Genomic DNA, 13,066 nt, shown 5'->3' with positions numbered 1-13,066 from the left:
CATTGTGGATTAACTGTGATTATCAACTGTATCAGTCATACTACAACGTCTATCTACTGCGAGAACATGGAGAGAGGCGGAGCTTAAATTATAACAGATGGAACAAATAATTAACACCTCACTGACCAATCAGATTCCGCGTAAAGCCAGACCGCAAGCCATGGTGAAAGTGAGTAGAAATACGTTATAACTCTTCAATACTTGCTAATAATTAAGGGAGTGTATAACTAGTGTCGAGAGAACGGGAACAAGTTGAAAACGATTAACGAACATAGTTTATATTTAGATGATGACGATGGAAGTCCTGCCAGACTGCGCTCAGGCCATTGCTGACACATCTGCAAGCAGTGAGTATTTCTTATGAAATATTTCATTAACTTACCGTTATCTATTTAGATAGATATTAATTTTATTGACGCCCATCAAAACCGTTATCAGCAAATTAGACCATGAGACAAAAACAAAAAATAATAAATTAAATTATGTGTATTGGAAGCAAAAGTTTTTTTTGCATAATTCTGTTTTATAATGTAAATTGCTAAAATGTTTGCCTCTGGTATAAGGTGTAATGGATTGGTAAGGTGTTTGTGTCTGGTATCAGGTGTAGCAGTTTTTTGGGAAGTAGGAATGTCATGGATGAGGCAGGTTGGAGAGATCTATTTTAAATTTCAGTTTCATAGTTTTGATTAAAACTTAAACTTTCATGTTTAAAATATAATTAATATTATATTGTAAAAAGGTTTTAAAAAGCAATAAAATATGACAAAGATCAAATACCCTGACAAGCTGGTGTTATATTGACAGAAGCATGTTAATATCTGCTATTGAAATACTTGCGGTGTTGGTCAGGTCACATCAAGTGTCTCCATTGTTACTTTAATCCTGACAGTTTTCTCTCAGCCTTTGCAATCAGCTACATGAAAACCTCAACAAATATCAATAAAATGTTGCTTTGAGGTGGAGCAAGTACACATATATTGTAATCAGCGTGTTAACATAATTCCGTTGTAATGTCAAAAATACTTTGTCACAGTTTTTGATTTCAGGTTTTAAAGACCAATTAATTTGTGGCTGTGTAGAGTTTAGCTTACAGAAATGTTGGCTAGTAAGTTTCATTCCAAAGGTGGTCTCTACTCGAATGAAATATGTTTGTTTTTAGAGCTGAAGCAGATGGAACCATGCGCCCAATCCAACACACAACCTAGCCCAAATCCTCCACCGCCAAACATATGCGTCGGCTGTAACCGCCCCATACAGGAGCAATATTTACTCCACATACACCCCAGTCTAACCTGGCATCCTTCGTGTCTCAAATGTGCCCATTGTAACAAATACCTCGACGAAAACTGCACATGCTTTCTGAGGGATGGGAGAACTTACTGCAAACAAGATTTTTACAGGTAACTTTTAACATAAACCTTTTCTATATGTACCATACAGGATGCAAAATAATAATGTTTAATACACGAAAGAGTGCTAAAAAAAGTTAAAAATCTATAAAATAACCAAATAGAATGACAAAGCAGGCCACCGCATGCACTAGTAAAATATTGCTACGATATATAGTAGTTTGTGCTTTTGTTGGCCTCCTGATAACCAATTCACAATTTATAAAACATCTAAAACTCTGTTCAACATATCATAAATATTCATAAATTGAATTCTTACCTCTCGTGACTTTTTGACAACATTATTAACTTTAGAACTATACACCTATATTATATATAAGTGTATAGTTATTATAAAATCCACTTTATATTTATTATATATCATATTTTTGTTGGAGCTGTTTAAAGTTATATGAATTGCAAGCTTTGCATTGGCTCATTGTTTTATGTACGTATTGCTTATGGCAATAGGCTGTACTATATGAGATAGTATCTAACGCATTCTAATAATGCTGTCACTAGACAGCTAAAACAGAACATTAAAATGTAGGTCTCTGGTTGGCTGAAGCATAACTTACCAACCAGAACACCAGAAACAGAAATAACCCAATTTTGTTTCGGTATTATTTCTAATAATAGCACAATGTTGAAAAATTCATCACTATGCCCAGATTATTTGTATTTATCCTTATAGGACGTACATCATTTTCTATTTCGTGACACCGATATACTACATCTACTATCATATGTTTCAGTTTATGAACTTTTTGTTACTAAAACTTTCAATTCATTATCGCAACTCCTCATTACTATTTGATTACTAATATTTAAAAGACGTTTGGTCAATTCACTCATTAATTCCTGATTTCTGTCGTTTCAATTTTTTTGTTTCTTTTGGCATTTAACGGAAAACATCATTTTATTAATGATTACCAGTGTCAATAAACAGTTGTACAAACATCCAGACTAAAGTCTAATTATTAAAAATCAATTTCACCAGATATCATTCTCAAGTTCCTGATGTTTTTATGTATCGACTTTTAACAAAGACTTTGGGTTAGACGCTGTTAGAAAGGTGGAAACTATAACCAAAGATCGGAGAGGTTTACTAGTCAGCAGTTTGTTGAATACACAAATATAAGCCTAATCTATGGAAGTTGGACTTACGATTGATTATTCAGAAGTTTCTCGTTATCTTCCAGACTAAATTGACGTAATGAACTATAGCTGTCAAAATGGTGAGACTGACGATTAAATAGGTTGAGAATTGTCATTTGTCATCGAATTTTTTAGTTTTATACAGGCTTCCTTGGCATCTAATAATACGGCGCTGCTAACTTGGCAGAAAAAGAAATTACACGTTGTTTTGGACATGAATATATGAGTACGAATTGAAATTATAGTCATTTAGATAAAGCAATATTAAAAATGCATCTTATAACCTGTAATTTCTTCATATAATTGCTAAACCAGCATGATCATTATCTCATGGCTGGATATGTCAGCGTTCACGAGTTGATATCGCTGCCATTTATTATTCTCTGCGGTTTCCAGCGCTGTATGCAACAGGCTAGCATTATGTGATTATATAGAATAGCATGCTACCAAGTTAACCATTGTTTTACCTGGATAAGCATGGCTCGATATGTAATTATATGCATTCAACCAACGATTGTAAGCAGTGCGAATCTGCAGGTGTAGCGGCTAATCAGCCGTACGACTCTCCGCTCGCTTTTATTGATCTTTTTTACACTGTTAATCCAAAATTTGTAGCAATTTGGTCGTTAAATAAATATTATAAAACTCGAAATCAGCTGTCGTTATGTATATAAGGCACTTGTGCCCGCTGGTGACACACGCCAATGATCCGTAAACTCGCTATGGAACGAGCTTAAGTATGTTGGCTCGTATCCCAATATACACATAGCACAACAATGTCGAATGATTATTGGCGTTTAATTCTTCTAGCAAACACTCGAAAAGTGAGGCAAACACACACGCACACTTATGCGCACACGAAGCCTTAAAGCTCTGCGTATCTACTTAAACAGGGTCAGGGAATACCACCAGTCGAAATAATACGTTATGTCAAATTTAATGTATTTTTTAAAAGCTGCAGTCAAAGTTGAAAGCATCTTCCGCAATTGAATACTTTGTTAACATCAGCCGATGCACCAGCTTTGTGTTTTCAATCCACTCCTTATTTACAGCATCGTCATGAATTATTGAACAGTGTGTTCTATAGTTGAAAACATCTTCACGTATCGAATGAGAACAGACCTACTCTGATTTCACCTGCACAAGGACCTCCGATTGACAAATTGAATTGTTCCAAATAATGATTCACATCTTTGGTTTCACTTTCATCTCGTTATATTAACAAAGAAATGAGCGAGGCTAAGAACTCTTGTCAGCGTTACGCATTTCTTTGGCAGCGAGACAAAGGTGATGCCAGTAGAAGGTATCGAATAACATGAAATGTAATATGCTGACTATGACTGCTGACTGTTGAAGTTCTCGCTATGTACTAGTTTGTTACTTAAATTCTCGCTTCGATATTCCAAATTTGGCTTTAAAACTTTTTAAATATTTTCTGTGTCCGCATTTTTTATAAACTATGAACTAGTTATTGGTACTTACTGTAGTATTGTAGTTTCAAGTGCTAAACAACAGATTGAGGTGCAACAAGGTCATTGTTGGTAGCAGAAAGAACATTTTACCTTAAACCGCAGTCCCTATGTAAAAGAAAGAGATGCGTCATTAATTAAAATCCCAAAATTTCCGTGTGTATTGATATTTTTTGTATATATATATATATATATATATATATATATATATATATTGTATCATCCATATAAGGAAATCCTATTTGATCATCGTGTGTGTCCGCTAGATGGCGTAAATGCTACGAATTTTCACATTTTTTCACTGATTTTGTTGAAACCTCAAACACATTTGCTCTGTGCCTTCTACCAGGTCTCCAAAAATATTCGGTATCAAAACTTCAAATGGTTCCTGTGAACCAGCCTCTTAAACACCAACCAGTGGGCATCTGATTGACAGTGAAAAAAATCTGAAACAGCGCTGGGGCTTACTGTTAGTTGCTTGAAAATTGACATGTTGCTACTGTTTTTGGATAAAGTAGTTTTTAACCAAACGGCAGCCTTTTTTGGCACCATAACAAAGCACAGGAGCAATTGAAGATGAGTGCCATTCCTAAGGTTTAAGGCTGGTTCACACTATATCGCTGTATCTCGGCGTTGATGCCACAATACTTCTGTGATTGTCGGTGATAACGATGTTCACACTATCACAAACCCATCCATGTTTGCATCAGGAAATACTCCGTGACGTTGTGTTCTCACTTTTCTTTTCAAATTTTCGCCAAGAAACCTTTTTGTTTTTGCATGACTGAAATCAAATACTAGTCCCGCAGCACTGGTCCCAAATGGACATAAATAAATTAAACTATTGGCAACCGCGAATTACCATCGCCGAAGTGGTTTACTTATGAAAGGCGGTCGTCAAAGCTTGGCGTAAGATCAGGAAAGTTTAACAGCTGCAAACTTTCCCGACATGTCCACGTTGCTTCGTCAATGCCACCGGTTTACGGTTCACATAATCCGACGATGAACGCCGAACGGAATACGCTGACATACAGCATACGGAATACGCTGACGGCGATATAGTATGAATCCGTCTTTAAATTACTAATATGCTACTTCATAGTTCAGACTGCTAATCGCTGTACTACAGCTGCAGACGAACCACTCGCTGAGAGAGCCCTTGCAAGGAAAGCACTCAGTTAATCCAAAGATCGACTTTTCCTCACAGAGTTCTACATCGATCACTTGAGTAATGTCGCTCGTGACAGATGCCTACCTAATCTAAACTTCTCATATTTTGCTTCGCGGTTTCCAAAAATAGACTAACTTAAAATGCTTTCATAATACACAGAGTCTATTTTGGTGCGTTCAGGTTCTCGTATTGGAACTGACATAGTTGTTAGCACTAGCAATAGATACGGCCAATGCGCAGGTAGATAACCAGTGGTGAGGCGTGCATATGCCAGGATTAAGATTACGGAGTATTTACATTTAGGAGGGTAACACAAATACGCATCGTTATCTACCGTAGAACTACAGGGCTATTTTGGCTTGCCACATTCCTGATAGGGAACTAGACTCTCTGCCCAACGTAGTTCTCTAAAGATCCTCTCCCAGAACGATTAGCAGCTGGAAAAATACAGCAGTAAATTAACTTTAGTTGAATTAAAAAATTTTTTTTCAAGTATCAAGATATTGATGCTAAAAGGTTCTCTGAGATAATCATCAAAGTTTTTATATTTTTTGCTACTATATATATGCTTCAAGCTTTACTTGGCATCAATAATTTCTTCAAAAAGAACTTTTCATAGTTTAGCACTAAAAACATAACTTAAACGAAAGAAGAAAAATGGGACAAATTTGACTTGAGAAAAAGGCTTTTCTAAATAATTCCGATGAACATATAAACTAAACAATTCACTTTTATAACTTGAAAACTCTTGTAAATATAGTTTAATATGTTCCAGTCACCATTTATTCAGCTTAAATATCAAGCTCGCTGACGTCACAGTTAAAGACGGGCAGCTATTTATAAAGTAGCCTAACATATCTGCTTCAGGGAAAGGCAATGTGTGACAAAGATGAGTGATAAAAGCCTTATCTCTAAATTGATATATAATTGTTTGTAGCGGGCGCTACTCAACGCCAGAGTTAGTGATAAGCGGGCTAGTTGCTTGCATCCAGCATTCCTTTCGTATGCTTCCTTAGCTCTAACCGTGTTAAGATGCCTGAGTGGCTGGGGCCGCTCGATGATGTCATTATTATATAAAAACAAGCCAGTGTCATTTTCAGTCATACTAACAACAACAATGATGATAATGTTTTGCTGAAAAATGGGAATTTTTTAGTTGACAGTTTTGACAGCCGTTTCTTTTTCAGCTTCGTCAGCTTAATAAAAGTTGGCAGGTGAAACTTATAAAAGTAAATTAATCACATTTTCAACCTTTTAATTTATTGGTTCTAAATAGTTGGCTGACTTGGACTAATTTTGACAATATTTAGCCATAAAATTTAGCTAATATTTAAACAGTGTAATGCTGTCATTCTTACGCAATTTTCTGAAAAACCCCATCTTTTTTTAAGCAATTTTGGTTTTGCAAAGTGTTTTGACAGAACTAACCCAACTTGAGAACAGACTATCATAATAGACAGCCTTTGCTTTTTAAAACTCTGTCCAGCCACTTCTATATGTTATGTGAGTGTCTAAATTTAGCGGATAGAAATTTGGACAATGGCAGGCACAAAGTCTTTATAACAATATTAAGTGTTTTACTTGGCAACTGAACCTAACCCGATTTTTAGTTATTGTCAACCTTATTAATACCGAAGAGACTCGCTAAAATTAATTTTCTATGTGCGCCCTTTAGACTAACCAGGAATACCAGGTTTTTTACATTTTGAACATTTCTAATAACGAATGAAACGTGTTTGAAGCAAGGAAACTCATTCAAGTAGCAAATAAAGCATACAAAAAACCAGCAATGAAAAAACAGTGCGCCACTGTTCATTCTTATTTCACAGAAAAACTGGCACATTTTTAGACTATATATAACCATATAAAAGAGCATTTTGGTCGCCCTCAGTTACAGAATTTTCAATTCCAAACTTAGCCGTCGCTATAACTTACCTATAGCCAGAAGTGTATGTGCACAGCTAGTAAATATATTAGTCTTTTTATAGACCTATATAGTACTTCTATGTGTTTTACAGGTTGTTTCACTGTTCAAAATGCAGCGCATTTCTCAAAGTAAACGAAATGGTGATGCGGGCGCAGTCACGAGTCTACCACGCAGACTGCTTTCGATGCACAACTTGCAGACGTCTCCTCACAACTGGCGAAACATTCGCTGAGCGCGACGGAGAGCTTTACTGTAAAGACGACCTTGACTTCATAGAAAGGAATTTGCTAAGCAGCAACGACCCAGATAACCTACTTTGTTCAGACAATAACAATCATAAGATGCACCCACAAGACAAACGCTCTTCCATGTTGCACGGTAGGCTCGCTTTTTTGCATTTCTTGTATTGCTTATCTCTTTCTCATTTTGGGCTTTTTGTAGTTTTTTTCAATACATTCAGATACCAAATTTTTTAGCGTTTTTAACCATCTTCCATTACTAATTTTTGAGCTGGCTACAAAGTAGCCTGCAAATAAGTTCATTCTTGATTCTTGGAAATGGGGCATCTGAATTTAAATCACTGCTCCTGCCAATACTTAAGCATGCAATTGCTGTCAGCTTCATCAGTTGTCTCTCTTGCATATATAGACCAGCCTTGATATCGTGAACAAACCTCTTTTTTCAACTTATCAGTTGTTGGTCTAGAGTAGGCCTGTACGCCACTCTAGCTAATGTTTTTGTTCAGCAATAGAATTCTAACAAGAGTTTTGAAAACGAATTAAAAGTTTGTTACTCAAATAAATAGATATATTTTTATTATCATAGTTTTCCAATAACTGTTGTAGTATTGCAAGTTTCACAATTAAACTAATTAAATTAAATTGATTTAAAATGAATTAAACTAAATTCAATTCATAATTAAATTCTTTTAGCCAAAAAGTTTACTGTTTCCATCCAAAAAGCTGTTACACGCTTTAAGGAGTTGAAACTGATGATGTATTATATAACTTTACCATGTCTTGCTTTGTCAGAAAGCATATCCATTTGATTACTGGATTATTTGAAGCTCACTAGAAACACAAACTTGTTGAAATAAAATTACTAATAAAATTAAAATAAATTAAAGCACATTTACAGCTTTTCTAAAATTGAAATGATATTATTTTTTGCACCGTTTACAATCTCATAACGGTAACCTCATTCAGTGCTCGAGAAACATTATTTTATCAAATTTTTGCCGTTTTTCCGAAAATGATTGTTTTCATAAGATATGACTTCGATATGACATTGTATAGGATTCAATAGAATATGACAAGCCATGATGTTGACTTTTAGATCTGTTGGCCAACATAGAATTTAAGATATAATCGTTTCGTCAGCGGCAGCATGTTTACGTTTATTCCACGATTAAGCTAATATATTGCTGGATGAGAGATCTTGAGATGTCAGCTGCGATATAGCAGCATTCTTTGCTGACTTAATCAATCATTCGCTGACTTGAGCTATCAATGCTGACTTCAATTATTCTTCTATTTTCATAGAATCTCTAGATGCAATGGCAGTGAGAGTGCCACTCGCTGCGTGTCAAATGGTGACTACCATAGACATGAGTGTCTTTTGTGAATCAATGAGAAATTCTTGGTTATCATAATGTTGATGTTTATTGAGTGGCAGCCATATCCTGATTTGTAACAATGAAAACTTCAACTGTTTCGAAAAAATCCTCGAGAAAATTTTCATTCAATATAAATTGATAAAATATAGAACTTTATTAACTGATAATATAAGTTTTTTAAAAAGCTGAATCTTGAAATGCTAATTTTAAAATAATTCAGTTGAAATTATGTAATTATCTAAAAATGTAACATTTGATATTAAAAATAGATGTATTTATGTCGTTGAGCTAGTGTTTATTTGAGTTGTCTTTATTTCCATCATGTTGTCTGCAGCTTGAGATCGCTATTGCATAACAAGCGGGTCATGTGATTTCTCACAACTCTTGTAGAAAACCCTTGCTCAAACAAAATAAAACGCAGCAAAGATGGAAAGCCTACTCGAGTGCGAACAGTTCTTAGCGAAAAGCAGTTACAAACGCTTAGACAGTGCTACGGGGCGAATCCTAGGCCTGACGCACTGATGAAGGAGCAACTGGTAGAGATGACAGGGTTAAGCGCGAGGGTTATACGCGTTTGGTTCCAAAACAAGCGATGCAAAGATAAGAAGAAAAGCATAATGATCAAACACCTACAGCAGCAGCAAGATAAGGTGAGGAGCGACGGTTGCAAGCTACGGAATATTCTAGGGCCGTCTTTTTCATTTCGATTCAACTGCTTGTCATATCGCTTGTGCTTACTTTGGTTTGTAAAAAGAGTCATGGTAATTGTTAGGTGACGTTTAATTTGCTGCAGAAGATGTTTAAACAAGCTATCTATCGCCTTAAAGTCTCCGGCAGCATTCCATCCTAGAATGTTGATCTGGTGAAAAACATTCTACTATGGAAAAGAAGTGTGCTGGTTTTATTAGCTCAAGTTACTTATTAGCTTATTAACTAAAGTAATGCTAAATAATATAATATACCCGTATTATAACATATAAAATAACATAGTATATAGTACAAAGTATTATAAAATGTAACAATATAACATCATACAATACAAGTATGGTATATATAATGTATGCTTAGTCCGATTTTAATAAGTTTCTTACCAAATTTAATGTATACTATATATTATATATACATGTATTTATATATTATACAGTTATCTATAATATATTATATATAACTATTATATATTTATAATATTTATAATGAAATAATATTGATAATAATATTTTTAATATAATTTATTGTATGTTATATATTTATACATATAATTTATATATACTATATATTTTATGTTGCATATAATATGTAGGCCTACTATATATATATATATATATATATATATATATATATATATAATATATATCTAACATACGATAACATAATATAATGTACACATATATTAATAATAATTTTCATCATTATTTTGCTTTTAATTGTATTTGATGAATGTAAAAGTAAAATATTAACGAGACTGTAACTTTGCAAATAATCATTTTAAAATGAGTTTAACTCAATTGAAGGTATAATATATTAATAAGCGATGCTCATTGTGATTTGAAACAGTATAAAGGAAAATTTTTGTAAATATTATGCAATAGGATGAAAATGGTTACAACTTGAATAATGTAAATGTATAAACATTTATAAATGATAAAAAATTATTACAAACATAGTTCAACATCATTGCAAGCTTTTGTATATTTTGCAGAGTCTCTCAAGTGGAATACAGGGCGTAGCTATGGTTGCCCACAGTCCATTAAGACATGACAATGGTCTCAAGTCTATTGAGTCCTACCACCATCAGGCATGGAAACAGATTCCAGAATATCCTCCACAGCAGGAGGAGATAAACCACAACAGCTTTCCATCACTTGTAAGCAATAAAATACTACTAACTTTGAATTGAACTTAGGTGCCGAGAACAGAGAACTTACTAATTATCTATTCGTGTGAAGTGAAACAGCACATGCAGTAGATAAAGGGTTAAAATGTGACAGCAAGCTAGCGCTGTGTACCGACAGCCCGTGCTAATATAGGAGTGCGGAGAAGAATTTTCTTTTCACTCTTTTTTGATATTTAAACATGTGGCTTTCTACGGTAAAATACTGACTGCTATATATTATTTTATAATATTTAGAAAAGCGTTACAAATATCTTGTGAGGCGCAACCATGGAATGCATCAGCCACTTATAAGACTGCTTTTAGCAAAATAATAATGATATTGATAATAGTATGAAAGCAGGTTCAACAGTTGAAAGTAATATTTATAATGGCTCCTGTTGGTGAGAAAATAAAATGTTATTAATAATAATAACAACAACAATAATAATAACTTCTACCTTTTCTAGTACAGCAGGTCTTTTGGTAGAAATAATCCTAAAGAAGTCAGCAAACGTTGTAGAGGAGGTGCTGCCTATCTATTAAAACACCTAGATAAAGTATAACAATTGCAAACATAAGCTGACAAGTCTTGATAATGATAACAATAATAATAACGATAGTAAAAATAGTGGCATTGAGCAGTTGGCAGAGTATCGACTTTCAGAGTTGTGGTCTAATTAACAATAATAATAACAACAACAGCAATAATAATAGTAATAATAATAATAGTAATAATAATAACAATAACACTAATAATAATACCAACAGGAATAAAAATAATAACAGTAATAATAATACTGATAGTAACAATAACAGTAATAACAGAAATGTGAAAGATTCATAACATGGGACTTATTTACAGAATTTAAAAGATAAAATAAATAAAGCTGTTAGGGTGATACAAATCCAATTAAAAATACTTTATAAATTTTTGCTGATTAGTTGCAAAAATAAAAAGATGTCATAAAAGTATTAAATTATTTTTATGCTTAAAATAATATATAAATATGCTAATAAATTGATTTGTGTTTTTCAAAGCTGGTTTTGTGAGCACTAGGATGTCAGTCAGCTTTGACTAGTAGCTAGCAAGTAGGTATAAAAAGATATCTGATTCAGTTGTTTCACTTGGTAAATGGAATAGAAACCATTGAAAAGTATAAGTTTAAAAACAACTTTAGTTCTCAAGTTATGTTTGGTTATTTTCATTTTCTGTATATTGATTTGAAAGTTGAAAAGAAAATAAATGGATAAAAGAAATTAAGCTGCTTTGCTATTTTAGCTTCTCCAATTTTTAGCAGTTATGTATCGTGCGGTTGCTATCTTCACTAACAAAAAGCCTATTGCCAGGTCAAAGGTCAACTACCTAAACCAATGTGCTAAATGCCAAGAGCCAATTTGAATGAAGGATTTAAGTGTTACTGATTGTGTCTACAATAAACAATACATCTGTCTGTATCTGAATTTAATTTTCTCGTACTATTTGTAGATGGGTTCGCTATATGGAAGCAGTGATGAGTCCGCAGTCTATATAAACGAAGAGGAATACTTAGACTGTATGCAACCTGACAGTGTATCTAGCCAGTTTTCAGGGGCGTCAACTAGCCCACACAGCTCAGCATAGTTGTAAAAGAAGGTTCATAGACTAAAAAAGAGACATTCCAATGAGCATGGCACTCACTGGTCATAGACTAGACTCCTTAGTTTTGTAGTAAGACAGTCACTAGAGACATCTACAACCGCTATAACCTAGACCTATAACCTAGACCGCATGTTCAAATTTTGAAATGTAAAATTGCACTGTAATCATTAAAAAGTTTGACTGTTTTTATTACATCTCGTTGCTAATATTCATATTTCTGAATTAGGTTTTTTGTATTTATTTGTAAGTTATTGTAAATATCGATTACATTATACTCTTCATATTTTTCCAAAAATGCATTTATAGTAGAATTGTCTTGCTTTACAAAACTGATGATAGTCTGTGCGCAAAGAGTTTTATAAATAAAATATAGTAATAAACTATAGAATATACAGAAATATGAAAAAGTGAGGACATCCCAGTACAGCAGATTGATTGCTCAGTTAGCGATAAAGAGTTTTCATAAACCTTCGAGTATAATTCACCTCGCAGAGTTCAGTAACATGTCTCAGAATCACCATAGGGCAGCAAATAGTTAAATTGCTAGTTTGAAATGAATCTTTTTCCAAGTGCCATGTCCTGTGAGCAAGTAGGCGATTATGGCTCTCCTCCGCTTCCTATCTCTTGTTCTTTTTAACATTGCTCACTCTGATACCTCTGCATGGTTTCACTTTTTCTGATGTTTGAGCTGCCATTCATTTGCTTAGGTTTCTCAAGTAGGCCAGACGCTGACTACCCCTGCTGCAATTTCTTTAAATTTTTCCAGTTAACGTCAATTATTCAAATTCTCCTTTCGCATTATGTGCCCAAAAAAACTCCGACTGTC

General features: G+C 33.9%; 1 protein-coding gene across 1 annotated transcript; it reads left to right on the top strand.

Annotated features, from left to right (window-relative positions):
* Positions 1-225: 225 nt before the first annotated feature.
* On the top strand, positions 226-12,577 carry LOC137391004 (insulin gene enhancer protein ISL-1-like). The gene is made up of 6 exons (XM_068077331.1): positions 226-347; positions 1,160-1,400; positions 7,205-7,491; positions 9,119-9,378; positions 10,428-10,592; positions 12,088-12,577. The coding sequence occupies exons 1-6, from the start codon at positions 287-289 to the stop codon at positions 12,220-12,222; spliced, it is 1,149 nt and encodes a 382-aa protein (XP_067933432.1). The 5' UTR covers positions 226-286; the 3' UTR covers positions 12,223-12,577.
* The last annotated feature ends 489 nt before the right edge of the window (positions 12,578-13,066 follow it).

The sequence above is a fragment of the Watersipora subatra genome, chromosome 3, assembly GCF_963576615.1.
Source record: "Watersipora subatra chromosome 3, tzWatSuba1.1, whole genome shotgun sequence".
Taxonomy (NCBI): Eukaryota; Metazoa; Bryozoa; class Gymnolaemata; order Cheilostomatida; family Watersiporidae; genus Watersipora; species Watersipora subatra.
Note: the sequence above shows the minus strand (reverse complement) of the source record. Positions and strands in the feature narration are given on the sequence as shown.

What these genes read in the sequence shown, in the direction of transcription:
- LOC137391004 (XM_068077331.1), top strand. Translation starts at nt 287, where the DNA reads ATGATGACGATGGAAGTCCTGCCAGACTGCGCTCAGGCCATTGCTGAC. An exon ending in TGCTGACACATCTGCAAGCA is followed by an intron (nt 348 to 1,159) that starts GTGAGTATTTCT and finishes GTTTGTTTTTAG; the next exon opens with AGCTGAAGCAGATGGAACCA. An exon ending in ACAACAGCTTTCCATCACTT is followed by an intron (nt 10,593 to 12,087) that starts GTAAGCAATAAA and finishes TACTATTTGTAG; the next exon opens with ATGGGTTCGCTATATGGAAG.